Source organism: Oncorhynchus tshawytscha, linkage group LG04 (genome assembly GCF_018296145.1).
Source record: "Oncorhynchus tshawytscha isolate Ot180627B linkage group LG04, Otsh_v2.0, whole genome shotgun sequence".
NCBI classification, from domain to species: domain Eukaryota; kingdom Metazoa; phylum Chordata; class Actinopteri; order Salmoniformes; family Salmonidae; genus Oncorhynchus; species Oncorhynchus tshawytscha.
The window spans coordinates 64,921,252-64,944,305 of NC_056432.1; the positions used below are offsets into that span (position 1 = coordinate 64,921,252).

At 42.8% G+C, this 23,054-nt stretch overlaps 1 protein-coding gene across 3 annotated transcripts in view; it reads left to right on the plus strand.

Annotated features, from left to right (window-relative positions):
• Window positions 1-475: 475 nt before the first annotated feature.
• LOC112249192 (NEDD4 E3 ubiquitin protein ligase) overlaps window positions 476-23,054 on the plus strand; it is a 46,689-nt gene continuing 24,110 nt past the window's right edge. The window contains exons 1-7 of one of the 3 annotated variants that reach the window (XM_024418927.2): window positions 476-941; window positions 1,154-1,237; window positions 1,903-1,977; window positions 3,966-4,039; window positions 5,508-5,586; window positions 5,680-5,718; window positions 21,921-21,974. In XM_024418927.2, coding sequence (XP_024274695.1) covers window positions 1,930-1,977; window positions 3,966-4,039; window positions 5,508-5,586; window positions 5,680-5,718; window positions 21,921-21,974 — 294 coding nt within the window. In that variant the 5' untranslated portion in view covers window positions 476-941; window positions 1,154-1,237; window positions 1,903-1,929. Of the gene's footprint in view, window positions 942-1,153; window positions 1,238-1,269; window positions 1,978-3,965; window positions 4,040-5,507; window positions 5,587-5,679; window positions 5,719-21,920; window positions 21,975-23,054 lie in introns of those variants that run through there. The other 2 variants (XM_024418928.2, XM_024418926.2) reach the window with 2 other exon arrangements.

Sequence of the window (23,054 nt, forward strand, 5' to 3'; positions counted from 1 at the left end):
CTCAGTGCAGATGTTGCCTGGATTCCATGGCTTCTGGTTGGGATAAGTACGTACGGTCATTGTGGGGATGACGTTGTTGGTGCGCTTAATGAAGCCAGGGACTGATGTGGTAAACTTCTCAATGCCATCGGATGAATCCCGGAACATATTCCAGTCTGTGCTAGAAAAACAGCCCTGTAGCTTAGGACCACTTCCGTATTGAGTGCGTCACTGATACTTACTGTTTTTTTTGGTTGTAAACAGGAATTAGGAGGATAGAGTTATGGTCAGATTTGCCAAATGGAGGGCGAGGGAGAGCTTTGTATGGAGTAACGGTGATCTAGAGATGTTTTCGCACAGGTGACATGCTGGTAGAAATTACGTCAAATGGATTTTAGTTTTCCTGCATTAAAATCACCGGCCACTAAGAGTACCGCCTCTGGGTGAGCATTTTCTTGTTGGCTTATGGCCCTATACAGCTCATTGATTGCAGTCTTAGCGCCAGCATGAGTTTGTGGTGGTAAATAGACAGCTACGAAAAATATAGAAAACTCTCTTTGTAAATAGTATGCTCTACAGCTTATCATGAGGTATTCTTGGCAAGCAGAACATTGAGACTTCCTTAATATTAGAGATCACGCACTAGAAAAACCAGCTCCAGTTATATTTTCCTTGTTCAGTCATGACTCAAACAGGATACTACAGTTCTTCAGATCACGTTTATAGGGTAGTATCAAACGGGGATCGTCCAGTTTATTCTCCAGTGATTGCATGTTCGACAATAGAATGAAGTGTAGAGGCGGTTTATCCACTCGCTGACGTAGTCTCATCGTATTCCGCAATCCGGCCTCTATAATGCCGCCTCTTCCTTTTTCGAGTGTCAGGGATTTGGGCCTGGTCCGGATGAGCATTATGTCCTTCGCTGTCAACTCTTTGAAGTAGAAATCCTCATCTAAATCGAGGTTAGTGATCGCTGTTCTGATGTCCGAAAGCATTTTTTCGGTCATAGGAAATGATGGCGGAAACATCATGTGCAATTTTTTTTAAAGATCAGCTCAAAAAAGCCCAATTGGTCAGGAGCCCTGTAAAACGTCTGCTCTTCCCTCCAGCGCCATTCTAAAAAGGCGGAAGACAGAGGGGCATACCTTATTCTACTTACCTATCTGTGTTTCAGAAGACCTGTGTGTAAACAGAAGATGGATGCAACAAAGGTGTTGTCACAAAAAATACTGTTGGCTGTAACTGTTAACGGTGTACAGTAAGTGTTTATTTTGGATTCGTGAAATTATTTTGATGTGATATTAAAGAGAGCTTTACGTTTATAGAACTGTAATTCAATTGACAATCAACTCACGTTTAGATGGAGTATTTGGATGTGATATTAAAGAGAGCTTTACGTGTATAGAACTGTACCGCAATTGACAATCAACTCACGTTTAGATGGACTATTTGGCTGTTTTGCTGCCAGAGCCAATTCGGCTCTGAACAGAACATGTAAGGTCCTTGGACTATAAGGAGTAAAGTTAGGCTCCTTTTGTCCATTTTGGGCTAGTCTCAGTGGTTTGGAAAATGATGCAACATTACAACATTTGAAATGGGTACATTATTTGTCCTGGTCTGCAATGGAAGTGAAGATGCAAAACTATTAATTACAACCATTTGCACTAACCACCGGATGTTATGTGATGGCTGTTTTGTGTCAACTTTTTATATACATTGTACATCACGTTCTCGTGAATTACTACGTAGAGGTGGAGGCGTGGTAGCGGAGGGAGGAGAGGAGTCGGGATCCTGTTGGTGGAGAACAACGCACGACACATTTGAACTAGAATTGTGTTTGGTACAGTTCATATGTTAGTGAAAGGTGAATTGGTGGAAGAGCACCTACAGCGTTAACATTCTGTACATTTTACTTTAATCGAGCTACAGGACAACTACGGGGCTGAGGATATGAGTATGGCCGCACTTCCCGAGGTCCGCGGACTTCTGACTGATGAGGTAAATATTTAGCTAACGCTACCTAACTAGCTAGCTAATTAACGAACTGGCTACGTGGGCAGACAAAATCCGTTATATCCAAGTGTTTAGCTAAATTGTCATTACATTTCTTTGGGTATTGTCAACCAAGCTGTTAGAGTTGGACAGTCAAGTCCCAACATACCAATATCCATTTTATCGAAGCAACGTTAGCCAGCTAGCTAGCTAGTTAGCATGTGTAACAGTTGATTGTCACTGAGTACGTCATCAGCTATCTGGTAGCTGTCATCGTTGTATAGGCCTACTGTTGATTAATTAGCTAGCTAACACACATTTTTTTGACCACCTATAGATAATACAATATATTAATTGAATTATCAACTAACCATGTCAGTTGGCTATAAACTCAGAGAGCATTGCCCAAAGGAGTCATGTGAGTTATTATCACGTCATTATTAATGTGGCCTAAATTGATCTTGAATGTTTGAGATCAAATAAGTATCCACGTGGAAAACCACACTTTATATTCCTGTTAGTCATTTACAGTAAGTGACATTTATGTAGTTAACATCATTAACCTGATATTTACAGTGTTGCATTTGGGAAGTATTCAGACCCCTTGACTTTTTCCACATTTTGTTACTTTACAGCCTTATTCTAAAATGGATGAAACATAAATAAAACTCAGCAATCTATACACAATAACCCATAATGACGAAGCGAAAACAGGTTATTAGATTTTTTTGCAAATGCATTAAAATAAAAAAACAGAAACCTTATTTACAAAGTATTCAGACCCTTTGAGGTTGAAGGAATTTTCGGTAGAGCTCAGAGTCAGCAATGTGTCGCGGCACAGATCTGGGGAAGAGTACCAAAAAATGTCTGCAGCATTGAAGGTCCCCAAGAACACAGTGGCTTCCATCATTCTTAAATGGAAGAAGTTTGGAACCATCAAGACTTGTCCTAGAGCTAGCCGCCCTGCCAAACTGAGCAATTGGGGGAGAAGGGCCTTGGTCAGGGAGGTGACCAAGAACCCAATGTTCACTCTGACTGAGCGCTAGTTCTCCCCATCTCCACAGAGGATCTCTATCTAGAAGGACAACCATCTCTGCAGCACTCCACAAGTCAGGCTTTTATGTTAGTGGCCAGACGGAAGCCACTCCTCAGTAAAATGCACATGATAGTTTGCCAAATGGCACCTAAAGGAATCTGACTATGAGAAACAAGATTCTCTGGTCTGATGAAAACAAGATTGAACTGTTTGGCCTAAATGCCAAGCGTTACGTCTGGAGAACCTGGCACCATCCCTACGGTGAAGCACGGTGGTGACAGCATGCTGTGGGAATGTTTTTCAGCGGCAGGGACTTGGAGACTTGTCAGGATCGAGGGAAAGATGAACAGAGCAAAGTACAGTGAGATCCTTGAAATCCTGCTCAGGACCTCAGACTGGGGCAAATGTTCACCTTCCAACAGGACAAAGACCCTAAGCACACAGCCAAGACATCGCAGGAGTGGCTTCAGGATAAGTCTCTGAATGTCCTTGAGTGGCCCAACCAGAGCCCGGACTTAAACCCGATCTAACATCTCTGGAGAGACCTAAAAATAGCTGTGCAGCGACGCTCTCCATCCAGCCTCGCAGTGCTCGAGAGGATCTGAAGACAAGAATGGGAGAAACTCCCCAAATACAGGTGTGCCAAGCTTGTAGCGTCATACTCAAGAAGACTCGAGTCTTCAATCGCTGCCAGTGATGCTTCAACAATGTCCTGAGTAAAGGGTCTGAATACTTATGTAAATGTAATATTTCAGTTTTTAAAAATGTTAATACATTAGCAAAAATTTCTAAAAACCTGCTTTTGCTTTGACATAATGGGGTATTTTGTGTAGATTGAGGGGGAAAAACGATTTAATATTTTAGAATAAGGCTGTAACGTAACAAAATGTGGATAAAGTCGCTTTGCACTGTAAGCAGCAAGTAATGTGATTTATGTCCTTATTGTGTTTTTTTCCAGAATGAGGCTAGAATTCTGAGAGTGAAAGTCATAGCTGGAATTGGTTTGGCCAAGAAAGATATCCTTGGAGCCAGGTCAGTCTTGATTTTGAGGAAAATATGTCTTCAAATGGATAATCCAATCTATCGTATCACTTTAACAAATTCAGGAGAGTTTTTTTTAATGGTATTATAGCGAATGGTGGGACAGAGAAGTTAATCTCATATTAGCGAGGATAACTTCACTGCCCCCTCCGAATGCAAAATCACGTCCCTGTGTTTTGACCACTCGTACGTTCACCTTACATTCTGATGCAATCCCAATTCTGACACCAATTTAACGAACAGCGGTACAGGGAAGCGAACCCGGGTCATTGGTGTGAAATGCAAAAACCCTATGGATTGCACCCATAGGGTCAACCCACTTGGTTGGAATTGTAACCAGGCTCATATTAGTAAGGATTGCTTCAGTATCTTTGTATAATTCTGGTGTCTCATGTTACCAAAATACAGTGTCCTATCTTTGGTACACTCCCTTTTTAGGAAACTCATGCTTTTGGCCATGTTATACCATAAAATACAAAATTCTGATTCTACATGATCCTTAGTGTGGACTGTGGACCCTTCCTAACTTATTGGACTCCTAAATCATCTATTACAGTTCTGTGTGCTGTTTTGCCCAAAACACAAGAGTCTAGAGTTTATAAGCCGGTCTATTGCCCCAATCATTTTACACATCTACCCACTTCATTATAAACAGCAAACTGATTATCAGTTTATACTGTAAACACTTGGTAATGAACCCATGTGTGTGGAACTTTTTTTATTTAGTCAACATTGTGGACCTAGTAGTGTGCATGCGCATACTATACTATATGGTTGTTGAAGGCACTGTGCATTTAGAAATACAAACTTATTTGCCTAATACTTATTGAATACTATTAATCAAACTTGAGCGCAAAAACCTGAGACTTGCAAAATCATCTTCAAACTGTGCTGTTCCACAGACCGATAATGGTTGCTGTGGTCCTGATTTGCATTGTTGAATGGAAAGTTCAGCACCATAGCAGTGGGTTGAAAGACGGCCTTGAAGACACCTTGTGTACCCACTTCAAAATATGATATTCTTATTCATATCAAGTAGGCTTATGTTATCTTCCATGCGTTCCTTAAATTGTTACATTTTTCCTTAAATTCTCTTTAGACCGTAATGTAACTGTCCTGTGCGACCTTAAGATGGCGCTATAATCAGGAGTTCTGTGCCCTTGCATATAGTAGATGCTCCAGAATCTCCAGACTCCTTTCCCCTAAAAAGCCCACCATTTCCCCTCAAGGCAGTGCTGCCGAATAAACACTTTTTTTTCTTCGCATGTCCATTGTAAAAGATCAGTCGTTTTTTTTCAGTACAACTAGTTATGGTTCCGATGACATCATTGGTTTGTGCTCCATATGGCCTGTGGGATAAAACTGTTACATGCTGAGATGTTCCCTTGTTTGATCTTTGGGCACACCAAGGGACAGATAGACAACAAGTTGAGCGTTGTCTTTTTATTTTCTATCACAGTGATCCATATACAAGAGTGTCCCTTTATGACCCTGTCAATGGAGAACTAACAAGTCTTCAGACTAAAACAATTAAAAAGGTGAGTAACTGCGCTAGCTGAATAAGTACAGAGCATTTATTTGTTTGTTTTGTAAGTATCCTATTTACATTTGAAATGCATTGTCATTTCCAGACATTGGATCCGAAGTGGAATGAGGAATTCTTTTTCAGGGTAAGTCAAATGTATGGTAAAAAGAGCATTGTGAATTCTTGTGAATGTGTGTGTAGTTTCTGTTTTACCCAGGGCTCTGAGAACATTTAAGACTCAACCTTTCTAAAAAAAATTTTTTTTAAATTCTCTCTCTTTATCTCATCTCTTTTTGCTGCATGCCTCCATGTAGTATGGACAATTAACTGGAGCCTTATTTCCTAGCCCTAACGGCTCAGTAATATGTTCCCTATTAGTGTTTGAAACTGCTCCAGATTCTCACTGGGAGGTTTAACATTTCACAAACAGCAAGTTAAAAGTCAGAACGCGAAACATGTTATGTTCATGTCTGCAGACATGAGTGTTTAAAAAAAATAACATCACAATGTTCATGGGTGTCTGTACATAATGAGCACCAATAGGAAGTCCTCCACTGTGTTGAGCATTGTGATTGGTCAGTAAGACCCACACAGCATCCTGTGACTATTGTTGCCCCTTGTTCCTATCTTGGGCATGTAAACACAGCTTGATTGAATGTTGAACTGAAGGTGTGAAACAGAGCCTCTGTGAGTCAGCGGGTGTTGACGTGAGTCTTTGCTCTGAAGTTTTTGTGTGGAGAGCTGCGTATAGCAAGGTCCTTCTGTCCTGATTGTTTTTCATTAGGTTGATCCTCTATGGTGGAGGAACAGACATAAATATTCACAACTCTTTTTTAGTAGCTATGGGGGCACAGATATGAATTTGAAATGTTAGTGTACCTTGAGACCTGAAGTTCAAGGGCACAGTTCAAAAGCTGGAACTTTTGCTGACGGAGTTTGAATTCGTTATTTCAACAAAAATACTTTGAAAAGAGTAGGTTGTTTGGGTGGTGGATTCCTAAGCCTATTGTGGTTGCAAAAATGTAATCTTGATGGAGAAAACCACATCTTCTGCATGTGGAGAAAAAGCAGAGAGCTGGGTAACTTCTACCTGCATCTGGATGTACGACATAGCAGGAGACTTGGCCCATCTCGCCAGGAGACCGAGGGAGATATTTGAAATGTTTTAATTTCTCTGGCCCTGGACATTGAGCAGGAAGCTTTTGTGTGTGTATATATAGTTGCACACATTCACTAAAATATCCACTATGTTTAAGCCTTAGACACTCATTAGCCATGTCTAGAAATGATGGCAGTGTTGCACAATGTCTCATTGCCCTGGACAATGATTCAACATTCTCCCAGTGATCTGAAATGTAAAAAACAATCACGTCACCATGCCAGTTGAGATTTCTCCATCTCCTACAGTCTATTCAGGGCTTTCTCCATCATGGTTTCTTGGTACAGTAAATCAGTACCTTAGTGTTACAACAGCTGTATACGTCTAACAGCTCCCTGCACTTTAGTACTTGTCCCTATTGTGAATATTATTATGTTTATACCTGCCCTGGAACTCTATATAGAACCTTCTTGATAAAATAACGTGTCCAACCAATGTCAAACTATATTTTTAAACACCTGATTCCCTAGCCTATCTTTTGATTGTTCTTTTGAAGTTAATCATATAAAGTAAACAAGTTATATTTGACGAACACACTCATATATTCTACAGGCGTTGCGGCCTATTTGCCCACCTTACCAACGTGGCAGTGTCAATAATGGCTTCATTTAGCATGAGGGCCCGTTTTAACAGAAACACATTTCATTTTCCAGTGGTCATGAAATGCCGGTGGGCAGTGTCTTTAGTTACAATGCCCCTGTGCTCCCCTTCCCAGCTCTGCCAGGTGGTTTTCTGACGTATTTTAGTTATAGATCATTCTCTCTGTTTTAAGCATTGAGAGGAAATACACCTATGTTTTGAAAATATTTATGAGAAATATTTGTACAAAAAAAATGGTATTGTTAGTTCTGTGTTAAATGGGATGGGTTTTGTAATTAAAGCTGGGTGTCAGCAGATGGAGGATCTAATTAGCTTTCATTAGTCCAGTCAGCGATGGATTGAAACAGTAGCCATGTTTGGTGCGAAACCTACTAGTTTTCAAGGACCTGTTTGTGCTTTGTCATAGCCAACCAGCCAGAATACCACAGGGCTATCTTTGCTTGTGAGTGGAGCTTGCTTGTGAGTTGATTTTAGCTTTGACAGCTGACATTGTTCACCAGCCATTTGTGGTGCTGAGGACTGTGCTATTGGGGAGTGGGCTTCCTCCAAATATCAATCAATCAATCAAATATATTTATAAGCCCTTCTTACATCAGCTGATGTCACAAAGTGCTGTACAGAAACCCAGCCTAAAACCCCAAACAGCAAGCAATGCAGGTGTACAATCGTGGCCAAAAGTTTTGAGAATTACACAAATATTAATTTTCACCAAGTCTGCTGCCTCAGTTTGTATGATGGCAATTTGCATATTCTCCAGAATGTTATGAAGAGTGATCAGATGAATTGCAATTAATTGCAAAGTCCCTCTTTGCCATGCAAATTAACTGAATCCCCCCAAAACATTTCCACTGCATTTCAGCCCTGCCACAAATGGACCAGCTGACATCATGTCAGTGATTCTCTCGTTAACACAGGTATGAGTGTTGACGAGGACAAGGTTGGAGATCACTCTGCCATGCTGATTGAGTTCGAATAACAGACTGGAAGCTTCAAAAGGAGGGTGGTGCTTGGAATCATTGTTCTTCATCTGTCAACCATGGTTCCCTGCAAGGAAACACGTGCCGTCATCATTGCTTTGCACAAAAAGGGCTTCACAGGCAAGGATATTGCTGCCAGTAAGATTGCACCTAAATCAACCATTTATCGGATCATCAAGAGCTTCAAGGAGAGCAGTTAAATTGTTGTGAAGAAGGCTTTGTGGCACCCAAGGAAATCCAGCAAGTGCCAGGTCCGTCTCCTAAAGTTGAAGGTACAGGGATTGGACTGCTGAGGACTGGGGTAAAGTCATTTTCTCTGATGAATCACCTTTCCGATTGATTGAGGCATCCGGAAAAAAAGCTTGTCCGGAGAAGACCAGGTGAGCGCTACCATCAGTCCTGTGTCATGCCAACAGTAAAGCATCCTGAGACCATTCATGTGTGGGGTTGCTTCTCAGCCAAGGGAGTGGGCTCACTCACAATTTTGCAACTTCTCCCAACCACCCAGGAACTGTTTGGTGACGAACAATGCCTTTTCCAGCATGATGGAGCACCTTGCCATAAGGCAAAAGTGATAACTAAGTGGCTCGGGGAACAAAACGTAGATATTTTGGGTCCATGGCCAAGGAAACTCCCCAGACCTTAATCCCATTGAGAACTTGTGGTCAATCCTCAAGAGGCAGGTGGACAAACAAAACCCCACAAATTATGACAAACTCCAAGCATTGATTCTGCAAGAATGGGCTGCCATCAGTCAGGATGTGGCCCAGAAGTTGACAGCATGCATTGCAGAGGTCTTGAAAAAGAAGGGTCAACACTGCATAATTGACAGCATGCTGAGGCTGAGACTGGATGTTCAAATGTTCATAGATGATCAGCAGGGTCAAATAATAATAATCAGGCTGAGACGGGTTGAGGGGGGACAGGTAGCATGCCCGGGAGACACTGTGGCCCCATCCGACATCACGCCAGGTAGTCCCATGGTCCTAGTGCTCACAGGGCCAAACAGGCAGGATATAAACCCTCCCACTTTGCCATTGCACAGCCCCCACACCACTAGAGGGAAATCTTTTGACTTCCGGCGCCGACAGAGATGGCCGCCTCGCTTCGCGTTCCTAGGAAACTATGCAGTTTTTTGTTTTTTACGTGTTATTTCTTACATTAGTACCCCAGGTCATCTTAGGTTTCATTACATACAGTCGAGAAGAACTACTGAATATAAGATCAGCGTCAACTCACCATCAGTACGACCAAGAATATGTTTTTCGCGTCGCGGATCCTGTGTTCTGCCTTACAAACAGGACAACGGAGTGGATTCCATGCAGCGACCCAAAAAAACGACTCCGAAAAAGAGGGAAACGAGGCGGTCTTCTGGTCAGACTCCGGAGACGGGCACACCGTGCACCACTCCCTAGCATTCTTCTTGCCAATGTCCAGTCTCTTGACAACAAGGTTGATGAAATCCGAGCAAGGGTAGCATTCCAGAGGGACATCAGAGACTCTAACGTTCTTTGCTTCACGGAAACATGGCTCACTGGAGAGACGCTATCCGAGGCGGTGCAGCCAACGGGTTTCTCCACGCATCGCGCCGACAGAGACAAACATCTTTCTGGTAAGAAGAGGGGCGGGGCGTATGCCTTATGGCTAACGTGACATGGTGTGATGAAAGAAACATACAGGAACTCAAATCCTTCTGTTCACCTGATTTAGAATTCCTCACAATCAAATGTAGACCGCATTATCTACCAAGAGAATTTTCTTCGATTATAATCACAGCCGTATATATCCCCCAAAGCAGACACATCGATGGCTCTGAATGTACTTTATTTAACTCTCTGCAAACTGGAAACCATTTATCCGGAGGCTGCATTCATGTGTGCAAGCAGTTGCTCCCGACACCACTTGGGTACACTGCAGCATCCACCGAGAGGCACTTGCTGCCAAAGGAATGCCTGACTGCTTGAAAGATGATTTGGACACTACAGTGAAAATGGTTCACTTGGTTAAAGCAAGGCCCCTGAACTATTTTCTGCACTATGCAATGATATGGGCAGCGACCATATAACGCTTTTACAACATATAAAGTGGGCTGGTTATCAAGGAGCAAAGTATTTACACTTTTAAAAAATTGATAGACAAGCTTAAAGTTTTCTTTTCTGGCCTGAATGATCTGAATCTAGGATTACAGAGACTCCGCAACTATATTCAATGTGCGGGGCAAAATTTAGGCTATGATTAAGAAGTTGGAGCTCTTCTCTGTCTGCATTAATTACAAGGACAACACACAGGTCTTTCCATCATTGTAGGATTTTTTGTTTGCAAATGAACTCAAGTTTACAGACGATGTCAAATGTGATATAGGGAGGTACCTGAGTGAGTTGGGTACGCAGGTACTTTTATCCGGAGGCTGCATTCATTGTAGCTGGGGATTTTATCAAGGCTAATCTGAAAACAAGACTCCCTAAATTTTATCAGCATATTGATTGCGCAACCAGGGGTGGAAAGACCTTGGATCATTGTTATTCTAACTTCCGCGACGCATATAAGGCCTTGCCCCGCCCCCCTTTCGGAAAAGCTGACCACGACTCCATTTTGTTGATCCCTGCCTACAGACAGAAACTAAAACAAGAGGCTCCCACGCTGAGGTCTGTCCAACGCTGGTCCGACCAAGCTGACTCCACACTCCAAGATTGCTTCCATCACGTGGACTGGGAGATGTTTCGTATTGCGTCAGATAACAATATTGACGAATACGCTGATTCGGTGTGCGAGTTCATTAGAACGTGCGTTGAAGATGTCGTTCCCATAGCAACGATTAAAACATTCCCTAACCAGAAACCGTGGATTGATGGCAGCATTCGCGTGAAACTGAAAGCGCGAACGACACATTTTAATCAGGGCAAGGTGTCTGGTAACATGACCAAATACAAACAGTGCAGCTATTCCCTCCGCAAGGCTATCAAACAAGCTAAGCGTCAGTACAGAGACAAAGTGGAATCTCATTTCAACGGCTCAGACACGAGGCATGTGGCAGGGTCTACAGTCAATCACGGACTACAGGAAGAAATCCAGCCCAGTCACGGACCAGGATGTCTTGCTCCCAGGCAGACTAAATAACTTTTTTGCCCGCTTTGAGGACAATACAGTGCCACTGACACGGCCTGCAACGGAAACATGCGGTCTCTCCTTCACTGCAGCCGAGGTGAGTAAGACATTTAAACGTGTTAACCCTCGCAAGGCTGCAGGCCCAGACGGCATCCCCAGCCGCGCCCTCAGAGCATGCGCAGACCAGCTGGCCGGTGTGTTTACGGACATATTCAATCAATCCCTATACCAGTCTGCTGTTCCCACATGCTTCAAGAGGGCCACCATTGTTCCTGTTCCCAAGAAAGCTAAGGTAACTGAGCTAAACGACTACCGCCCCGTAGCACTCACTTCCGTCATCATGAAGTGCTTTGAGAGACTAGTCAAGGACCATATCACCTCCACCCTACCTGACACCCTAGACCCACTCCAATTTGCTTACCGCCCAAATAGGTTCACAGACGATGCAATCTCAACCACACTGCACACTGCCCTAACCCATCTGGACAAGAGGAATACCTATGTGAGAATGCTGTTCATCGACTACAGCTCGGCATTCAACACCATAGTACCCTCCAAGCTCGTCATCAAGCTCGAGACCCTGGGTCTCGACCCCGCACTGTGCAACTGGGTACTGGACTTCCTGACGGGCCGCCCCCAGGTGGTGAGGGTAGGCAACAACATCTCCTCCCTGCTGATCCTCAACACTGGGTGCGCACCCCACAAGGGTGCGTTCTGAGCCCTTTCCTGTACTCCCTGTTCACCCACGACTGCGTGGCCACGCACGCCTCCAACTCATTCATCAAGTTTGCGGACGACACAACAGTGGTAGGCTTGATTACCAATAACGACGAGACGGCCTACAGGGAGGAGGTGAGGGCCCTCGGAGTGTGGTGTCAGGAAAATAACCTCACACTCAACGTCAACAAAACTAAGGAGATGATTGTGGACTTCAGGAAACAGCAGAGGGAACACCCCCTATCCACATCGATGGAACAGTAGTGGAGAGGGTAGCAAGTTTTAAGTTCCTCGGCATACACATCACAGACAAACTGAATTGGTCCACTCACACAGACAGCATCGTGAAGAAGGCGCAGCAGCGCCTCTTCAACCTCAGGAGGCTGAAGAAATTCGGCTTGTCACCAAAAGCACTCACAAACTTCTACAGATGCACAATCGAGAGCATCCTGGCGGGCTGTATCACCGCCTGGTACGGCAACTGCTCCGCCCTCAACCGTAAGGCTCTCCAGAGGGTAGTGAGGTCTGCACAACGCATCACCGGGGGCAAACTACCTGCCCTCCAGGACACCTACACCACCCGATGTTACAGGAAGGCCATAAAGATCATCAAGGACATCAACCACCCGAGTCACTGCCTGTTCACCCCGCTATCATCCAGAAGGCGAGGTCAGTACAGGTGCATCAAAGCTGGGACCGAGAGACTGAAAAACAGCTTCTATCTAAAGGCCATCAGACTGTTAAACAGCCACCACTAACATTGAGTGGCTGCTGCCAACACACTGACACTGACTCAACTCCAGCCACTTTAATAATGGGAAATGATGTAAATATATCACTAGCCACTTTAAACAATGCTACCTTATATAATGTTACTTACCCTACATTATTCATCTCATATGCATACGTGTATATACTGTACTCTATATCATCGACTGCATCCTTATGTAATACATGTATCACTTGCCACTTTAACTATGCCACTTTGTTTACATACTCATCTCATATGTATATACTGTACTCGATACCATCTACTGTATCTTGCCTATGCTGCTCTGTACCATCACTCATTCATATATCCTTATGTACATATTCTTTATCCCCTTACACTGTGTATAAGACAGTAGTTTTGGAATTGTTAGTTAGATTACTTGTTGGTTATTACTGCATTGTCGGAACTAGAAGCACAAGCATTTCGCTACACTCGCATTAACATCTGCTAACCATGTGTATGTGACAAATAAAATTTGATTTGATATCTTCAACCACCAACTTACCATCCTGAGACAAGGCCGAGTATAGCCCACAAAGATCTCCGCCACGGCACAACCCAAGGGGAGGGTGGCGCCAACCCGAACAGGGAGATCACGTCAGTGACTCAACCCACTCAAGCGACGCACCCCTCCTAGGGACGGCATGGAAGGGCACCAGTAAGCCAGTGACTCAGCCCCTGTAATAGGGTTAGAGGCAGAGAATCCCAGTGGAAAGAGGGGAACCGGCCAGGCAGAGACAGCAAGGGCGGTTCGTTGCTCCAATGCCTTTCCGTTCACCTTCACACTCCTGGGCCAGACTACACTCAATCATAGGACCCACTGAAGAGATGAGTCTTCAGTAAAGAGTTAAAGGTTGAGCCCGAGTCTGCGTCTCTCACATGGGTAGGTAGACCATTCCATAAAAATTGAGCTCTATAGGAGAAATCCCTGCCTTCAGCTGTTTGCTTAGAAATTCTAGGGAGAGTAAGGAGGCCTGCGTCTTGTAACCGTAGCGTACGTGTTGGTATGTACTGCAGGACCAAATCGGAAGAGAGGTAGGAGCAAGCCCATGTAATGTTTTGTAGGTTAGCAGTAAAACCTTGAAATCAGCCAGTGTAGAGAGGCTATCACTGGAGTAATAGCAGCTGTTTTTAGCACTAGTTTCTGATTTTTTAAAATGTTACGTAGATGGAAAAAATCTGTCCTTGAAACAGTCTTGATATGTTCGTCAAAAGAGAGATCATCAGGGTCCAGAGAAACGCCGAGGTCCTTCAGGTTTATTTGAGACGACTGTACAACCATCAATATTAATTGTTAGATTCAACAGAAGATCTCTTAAATAGAAATCAGAAGCTTGAAGCTTGCCTGAGTTTATCCGCATAGACAACTCATGTTTTACAGACTCCTCATAACATTTCTGGGCTCGTTCTTACTCAAATCTGGTCATGACTCAATGCATAAACACTCAACTTATTTACAGTAGGAAGTGCTCGGGGTACAAATATATTGTCTGGTCCTCCTTAGCCATTTTAAAAATAATTAATATAAAAAAGAAGCTCCATATGCTGTCTGGTCCACTGAGCAATGGCCCACCTTTCCCTTTGTCCTATTGTACCTTCATTTTGTCTAGACCAGGTATTTTCAAACGGGTGCGCGTGCAATGCCGTCGGGGGAACGCCAATTTAAACTAAAAAATATATTTTATTTATTTATTTACATTATTTTCAAACAGTCCATTTATATTTTCCAATACATTTGGGTGAGTAGCCTCGTTTCACTGCCAATTTTTTTTCCACCTATCCAGTGTTCAGCGAAATAACAACAATGTCAAATACAGGTAGCCAAGTCAAATAATTAACATCCAATCACATTAACTGACGGGAATTCCATTAACTGTCCGTATGTAGCTAAACGTAGCTGCTGCTCATTCCGTTTGCTCGAAAATTGATATGGTTAAAAAACAAAAGTAAACATAGACGCACCTGAATATAAACCGCACCCACTGAATTATTAAAAAATATGTATTTTGTACATAAATAAGCCGCACATGTCTATAAGCTGCAGGTGCCTACCGGTACATTGAAACAAATGAACTTTACACAGCCTTTAAACGAAACACGGCTTGTAACAAAAATTAAACAGTAGCCTACCAAGAAAGTCATTGGTCACTATCTTCCTCCTCCTGTGCACTGAAACCACTGAAGTCATCTCCTTCGGTGTCGGAGTTGAATAGCCTCAGAATTGCTTCATCCGATGTTGGATCGCTGCCCTCTTCAACACGCAGCAGTCCAGCCTTTCGAAACCCGTTGATGATAGTGGATTTTTTTTGACAATGCTCCACGCTGTCAGCAGCTCTATTTCCTTTTCCAACAGCCAGATCGATCGCCTTCAACTTGAAAGCTGCATCATATGCATTTCTCAGTTTCTTTGCCATGATGAGGTTGACAAAATGACTACCGTAATCAGAATGATGGGAAGTTTGAGCGCGCTCGATTTACGTCACATTATGTGACGGTGCTCAGTTTTTTTGGCGGCATGAATCTTGTGAAAGCGGGAAAAATCCATAAATTAGCCACGTCATTGTATAAACCGCGAGGTTCAAAGCGTGGGGGAAAAGTAGCGGCTTATAGTCCGGAAATTACGGTAACTAGGCAAGTCAGTTAACTTCTTTGGGGTACCCCCGCCTTCTCAATTTCTGCTTAAAGACATACCCTAATCTAACTGCCTGTAGCTCAGGCCCAGAGGCAAGGATATGCATATTCTTGGTATCATTTGAAAGGAAACACTCTGAATTATGTGGAAATGTGAATTGAATGTTGGAGAATATAACACAATAGATCTGGTAGAAGAAAATACAAGGAAATAAACATACATTTTCTGTTTTTTATTGTTGCTGCATCTTTCAAATGACCAAGAACAGCCAAACATACAGATAGGAATCTGTGGATGATTTGAATGAAGAACATACGATGGCAACAATAGCTGAGCAAAGTTTTGGGCAGATAACTTAAAAAATGAGCGAGCTACATGACATTGAGCATGAATTCACCCAGGTGTCCCACACAAATATACCCAAGTGGCCGAATTGGTACAGTGATACATTTTGAAGGAAAGAACTATATACAAAATACATAAATGCTATTCTAACACTAATAATAAAACAAACAATTAACAAGGGTAACTATTTACATATTTTCTATTTACAATATTGTGAAGACCCTCAGTCCTCTACACAGTATTGTGCTGCTGGTGCCATGGCCCATAGCAGTCTCTTTCTGCTATAAAGCAAAGGCTTACTGAACAGGTGGTGCAGGTGATGGGGCATTTCCTGTGACAAAGGGCACAACGACGTCAACCTACTGTGCCCTTTTTGCCCTGAGGCACATTCATGCCTGCAGAGATGAATCTGGGCAGGTGAACACCACTGGTTGGAGCAGAAGGGACAGAGGTAGAGGGGACAGAAGGTGCTACAGTGGACTTGCTGTAGCTAGCAAGCTCCTGGATGAGCAGCTCCCTGAAGGCTAGCTGTGAGATGGGGGGCTGCCCACAGCTCTTAGCCATTTCCTTCTGGAGGATGAAGGCACTCACCACTTTTTTTTTTGTGGTCCATGCCCCGGCACCGTTCTTCACACGCCTGACGACGTGATCTCCACTGAAGAACTTGTGGATACTGGAGCACATCACCACCTCTCTGGTATCCATCCACTTCACAAAGAGCAGGCCATCTTCACGGATCCATCGCATGGTACCCCGCTCAGCCCACTTAGGCATGTCGTTCACCTTTGTCTTTGGAAAGCCCACTCTGTTGGTCCGAATGGTGCCACAAGCCCACACATCCCGCTTCCTCAGCTCTGTAAACAGGGTAGGGCTTGTGTAGAAGTTGTCCACAAACAGTTTGTAGCCCTTCCCCAGCAGTTGAAAATCCAATAACTCCATAACGGAATCATAACTCAGTCCATTACCGGTAGTAAAACTGTTGATTCTGGCCTTTGAGGCTACTGTCTTCTCATCGATGGACAGGTTCTGGGCGGGCTGAAAATAGGTCTTGCATGCCTCAACGATGTTGGGGTAGAGAGGTTTGATTTTGCACAGCCTATCAAACCTTGGTGTGCCTCTCTTGTCATTCTCCCCATCAACTTCTGGGTCACTGATGTGAAGCGCCTGTGAGATAGTCAGAAACCTTTTACAAGACATGACAGTCATGGGGAAAGGCAGTTGATAGAGAGCTGTCCCTTAGAGTTTTCAACATAACCAGCCCCATGTAAATGACCATTGAAAAGTAGCAGAAAAGGTCTGACATGGAAATGGTCTTCCATGCCTCTTTCTTTCCTGCTTGCTTCTTAGCCCCGTACTTATTGGTGTTCGACACCAGGGAATCAACAACTGACGAGGTGAAAAACTGTTGAAAAAGTTGAAGGGGGCTCTACTTTGCAGTCATGTCTAGTTGAGGTCCTGGCTGCCTTTTGGTTCTAAAAACTGGTGGATTTGGTTCCACATCATCTTCTAACACAGAGTGCCAACGACCCTCTGGCCCTCTGTCTGCAGGTTTCTCTCTTCCCCACCTCCGCTTCTTTGTCACTGACTTTACATCTCTAGATGGCCAGGTAGGTGTGGATCCGGAGACAGCGGGGGGTCCGGCTGGATGAACCAGCTTCAGAGGGAGATGGACACCTAGACATTGGCGGCTCATAATCAAAATCACTGCCACTGTGAAAGATTTTTTTTTAAAATCAGTAACAATACTTTCACATATGAGGCCTATATCAACACGTAAAATAAACAGATATATATAGAGTACAGCGAACATGATCACTATGGTGAAGTGGTGAAGGGCTGTTCCATTCCATGTTTATGTAAAATACATTTAAAAAATATATCACACACAGTATAGCCAATGTGTACTTTACACATTTCATTACAGATTATATTTTTATATATTGCAAATAAAATAAGAAAATCTATTTTAAAAAATCTCAAATTAATAATATTTGATATTATTAATTTCAAACAATGCCATTAACATTAGAATTTACCAATTCAGCATGGCATCCTCGCCATGCAGAAACATGTTTTCCGCCTGGGAGTCAAAACTAGTTTCGCTGAAAGATTCATCTTCCTGAAGCAACTCGGTCTCGCTGTATCTATCTATTTCATCTATAATTTGGGTTAAATCTGTATACCTAGACTTTGTTTTAGCTTTTCCTGATTTATTCGCCATATTTTAAATATATAAACTTGTTGATAATGCTATTGAATATGTACTGCTATGCGTAACATCCGTGGCTCCGTCAAGTAGGATTTGCTGGATCTGGATCTGATGCAGCCGAAGAGCTACTGCCCCCCTTACCCGGGAATGCACCGAACAGACAGGGACGTTGGACCATCGAATAGATGGCAAATATGATAAGAACTACATTGATTTGGGGTTCACTTATTGGGAGTAATGCCTGTTATACAGTGGGGCAAAAAAGTATTTAGTCAGCCACCAATTGTGCAAGTTCTCCCACTTAAAAAGATGAGGCCTGTAATTTTCATCATAGGTACACTTCAACTATGACAGACAAAATGAAAGAAAAAAATCCAGAAAATCACATTGTAGGATTTTTAATGAACTTATTTGCAAATTATGGTGGAAAATAAGTATTTGGTCAATAACAAAAGTTTATCTCAATACTTTGTTATATACCCTTTGTTGGCAATGACATAGGTCAAACGTTTTCTGTAAGTCTTCACAAGGTTTTCACACACTGTTGCTGGTATTTTGGCCCATTCCTCCATGCAGATCTCCTCTAGAGCAGTGATGTTTTGGGGCTGTTGTTGGCCAACACGGACTTTCAACTCCCTCCAAAGATCTTCTATGGGGTTGAGATCTGGAGACTGGCTAGGCCACTCCAGGACCTTGAAATGCTTCTTACAAAGCCACTCCTTCGTTGCCCGGGCGGTGTGTTTTGGATGATTGTCATGCTGAAAGACCCAGCCACGTTTCATCTTCAATGCCCTTGCTGATGGTAGGCTTTGTTACTTTGGTCCCAGCTCTCTGCAGGTCATTCACTAGGTCCCCCCGTGTGGTTCTGGGATTTTTGCTCACCGTTCTTGCGATCATTTTGACCCCACGGGGTGAGATCTTGTGTGGAGCCCCAGATCGAGGGAGATTATCAGTGGTCTTGTATGTCTTCCATTTCCTAATAATTGCTCCCACAGTTGATTTCTTCAAACCAAGCTGCTTACCTATTGCAGATTCAGTCTTCCCAGCCTGGTGCAGGTCTACAATTTTGTTTCTGGTGTCCTTTGACAGCTCTTTGTTCTTGGACATAGTGGAGTTTGGAGTGTGACTGTTTGAGGTTGTGGACAGGTGTATTTTATACTGATAACAAGTTCAAACAGGTGCCATTAATACAGGTAACGAGTGGAGGACAGAGGAGCCTCTTAAAGAAGAAGTTACAGGTCTGTGAGAGCCAGAAATCTTGCTTGTTTGTAGGTGACCAAATACTTATTTTCCACCATAATTTGCAAATAAATTCATTAAAAATCCTACAATGTGATTTTCTGGGGGGAAAAAATCAAATTTTGTCTGTCATAGTTGAAGTTTACCTATGATGACAATTACAGGCCTCTCATCTTTTTAAGTGGGAGAACTTGCACAATTGGTGGCTGACTAAATACTTTTTTGCCCCACTGTATGTGAAAAAGTACTGACAACCCAATGAAACCTTCACTCTTGCGCAGACATTTAGAAACAAAATATTCCAATTTGAAAAATAAGCCACAGGAGTTTTTTGAACAAGATTTAAGATGACTATAAAAGCAACAGATACCATTAATAAGAAGGGTCAAGAAGCATCTTACATGGTGAGCTACCGAGTGGCTAGGACAGGCAAGCCCCATACGATTGTGGAGGACTTTATTCTTCCTGCTGCTGCGGATATGGCTGGGACAATGCTGGGGGGAAAGGCAAAATAAAACTATAGAGGCAATGCTTTCATCAAACAACACTGTTTCACAACACATCAGTGACATGGCATGAGATGTTTTGAAACAGTTACTGCTTCGCATACAAGCCAGTGAATTCTATGCGTTACAGCTGGATGAGTCAACAGGCGTGATGGGCCTGGCACAGCTCCTGCTATATGTCCGTTACGTTAATGGCGGGTCAATTAAGGAAGACATCCTCTTCTACTAACCACTGGAAACCAGGACAACAGGAAATTATATTTTTAAAGTACTGGAAAGCTTTGTGACATCAAATAGACTTTGGTGGTCAAGATGTGTTGGTATCTGTACTAATGGCGCAAAAGCCATGACGGAAACATAGTGAAGTGGTAACGTGTGTGCAAGCAGTTGCTCCCGACACCACTTGGGTACACTGCAGCATCCACCGAGAGGCACTTGCTGCCAAAGGAATGCCTGACTGCTTGAAAGATGATTTGGACACTACAGTGAAAATGGTTCACTTGGTTAAAGCAAGGCCCCTGAACTATTTTCTGCACTATGCAATGATATGGGCAGCGACCATATAACGCTTTTACAACATATAAAGTGGGCTGGTTATCAAGGAGCAAAGTATTTACACTTTTAAAAAATTGATAGACAAGCTTAAAGTTTTCTTTTCTGGCCTGAATGATCTGAATCTAGGATTACAGAGACTCCGCAACTATATTCAATGTGCGGGGCAAAATTTAGGCTATGATTAAGAAGTTGGAGCTCTTCTCTGTCTGCATTAATTACAAGGACAACACACAGGTCTTTCCATCATTGTAGGATTTTTTGTTTGCAAATGAACTCAAGTTTACAGACGATGTCAAATGTGATATAGGGAGGTACCTGAGTGAGTTGGGTACGCAGGTACTTTCCTGAAACGGATGACACAAACTGGATTCGTTATCCCTTTCATGCCCTGCCTCCAGTCTACTTACCGATATCGGAACGAGAGAGCCTCATCAAAATTGCAACAAGCGGTTTTGTGAAAATGTAATTTAATCAGAAGCCACTGCCAGATTTCTGGATTGGGCTGCGCTCAGAGTATCCTGCCTTGGCAAATCATGCTGTTAAGACACTGTTGCCATTTGCAACCACGTACCTATGTGAGAGTGGATTCTCGGCCCTCACTAGCATGAAAACTAAATACAGGCACAGACTGTGTGTGGAAAATGATTTGACTGAGACTCTCCAATACAACCCAACATTGCAGAGTTATGTGCATCCTTTCAAGCACACCCTTCTCATTAACCTGTGGTGAGTTATTCACAATTTTCGATTAACAAATAAGATTTTATATTTAAGATGGTTAAATGAAGAGCAAAATGATTGATAATTATTTGTGCCCTGGTCCTATAAGAGCTCTCACTTCCCACGAGCAGGGTTGTGCCACAAACTCATTCATTCTTATGTTTAATAAATGTATAGTTTGCGTGTGTGGCAGGCTTACAATGATGGCAAAAAACAACATTTGAGAGTGCGCTGACCCTGGTACCAGAGGGGGTACTCAGATGGAGGTTGAATGTTTGAAGGGGTACAGGACTATAAAAAGTTTAGGAACCACTGGTCTAGACTATGTCGCCGGTGTTGATGTTCTTATTTTTATGTGGATTTTCTTTTGACTTTGTAATCAGTTTGCTTTGAAGCTTCACCTAGTTTTGAGACCTCTTAGGAAATTGCTCAGGAGATGTTTCCACTGCCTCTCTGTGGGTGTTTGTGACAGAATTGCTATGCTGTATAGCCTAACTGTTTTCATGGTATGTGAGCTTTGAGCAACATGAGGTCAAATGTCATGTTTCCACATACCAACGCATTGTGTTGGCCACTACAGAGATGTTTAGAGGGTACACCCAATTCTAAAGAAACATTCAATTTGAACTCAGAAACCAATAGTAAACAGGTCAAGTTCTATACCTAATGAAGGTAAATGATTTGTTGTGATTGACAGATACTGGGGTGCTTCGGACTATACCATGTTGGGAAAATTAAGTAGGGGTTGTTGTTGATTTAATTTGTTGATGTTCTTTGACCCATTTATTGATGTCGATCTTTTCTCTTTCAGGTTCATCCCAGGAAGCATCGGCTGTTGCTGGAGGTGTTCGATGAGAATCGTCTGGTAAGTCATTACGATATTCCTTCAGTATGTCCAGGCCTGTGGTTTTGACACTGCCACCACCGCTGCTGACTCACTTTACTGGAACTGGAAATGATCTTGAAGGCACAGACATAGTGATTGTTATTATAATCCTGTACATATGTTTTACCGTTTAGCACTTTATGCATCTAGTCCCCCTATTTGGAGGTTCATAAGTATTTGGACAAATTCACCTATGTGTATTAAACTAATCCGAGGTTAAGTATTGGGTCCCATATTCCTAGCACGCAATGGTAAAATCAAGCTTGTGACTCTATTAGCTTGTTGGATGCATTTGCAGTTTGTTTTGGTTGTGTTTCAGATTATGTTGTTCCCAATAGAAATGAATGGTAAGTAATGTGTTGTCATTTTGAAGTCACTTTTATTGTAAATAAGAATAGAATATGTTTCTGAACACTTCTACATCAACCCCTTACACTCGTGGAAATTGGCCTACATTTTTTTTATATATATATTTTTTTTTAATTAACCAGGCAAGTCAGTTAAGAACACATTCTTATTTTCAATGACGGCCTGGGAACAGTGGGTTAACTGCCTGTTCAGGGGCAGAACGACATATTTGTACCTTGTCAGCTCGGGGGTTTGAACTCGCAACCTTCCGGTTACTAGTCCAACGCTCTAACCACTAGGCTACGCTGCCGCCCCAAATGGATATGGATAGGGCCAAATTGAAATGAAGAACAATGAAAAGCATTTGCATGACCATGTTAGCAATTGAAAGAGAACACTTTTGAGATTATGGGGAAATGATCAAGCCAAAGGTGAGGACACAACAGTTCACCTGACACGACTGAATCCAAACATTACACTGTTGATTTTATGTGCATTTTACATTTACTGTACATTTTTCACAGCCTTTTTCAATAACGAAAATCTGAAAATACTCTGGATACATTCAGTAACATAATAAGAATATTCATTGGCATTTTGGAGTAGGTGCAAGATATTAAATTATTACAAGGGTTGAGTGAGAGGTCAGAGTGGTGTTTCCAAGTGGCCACACACCACTCCAAACTGTGCACAGTTCCTAAGTCACTTCAA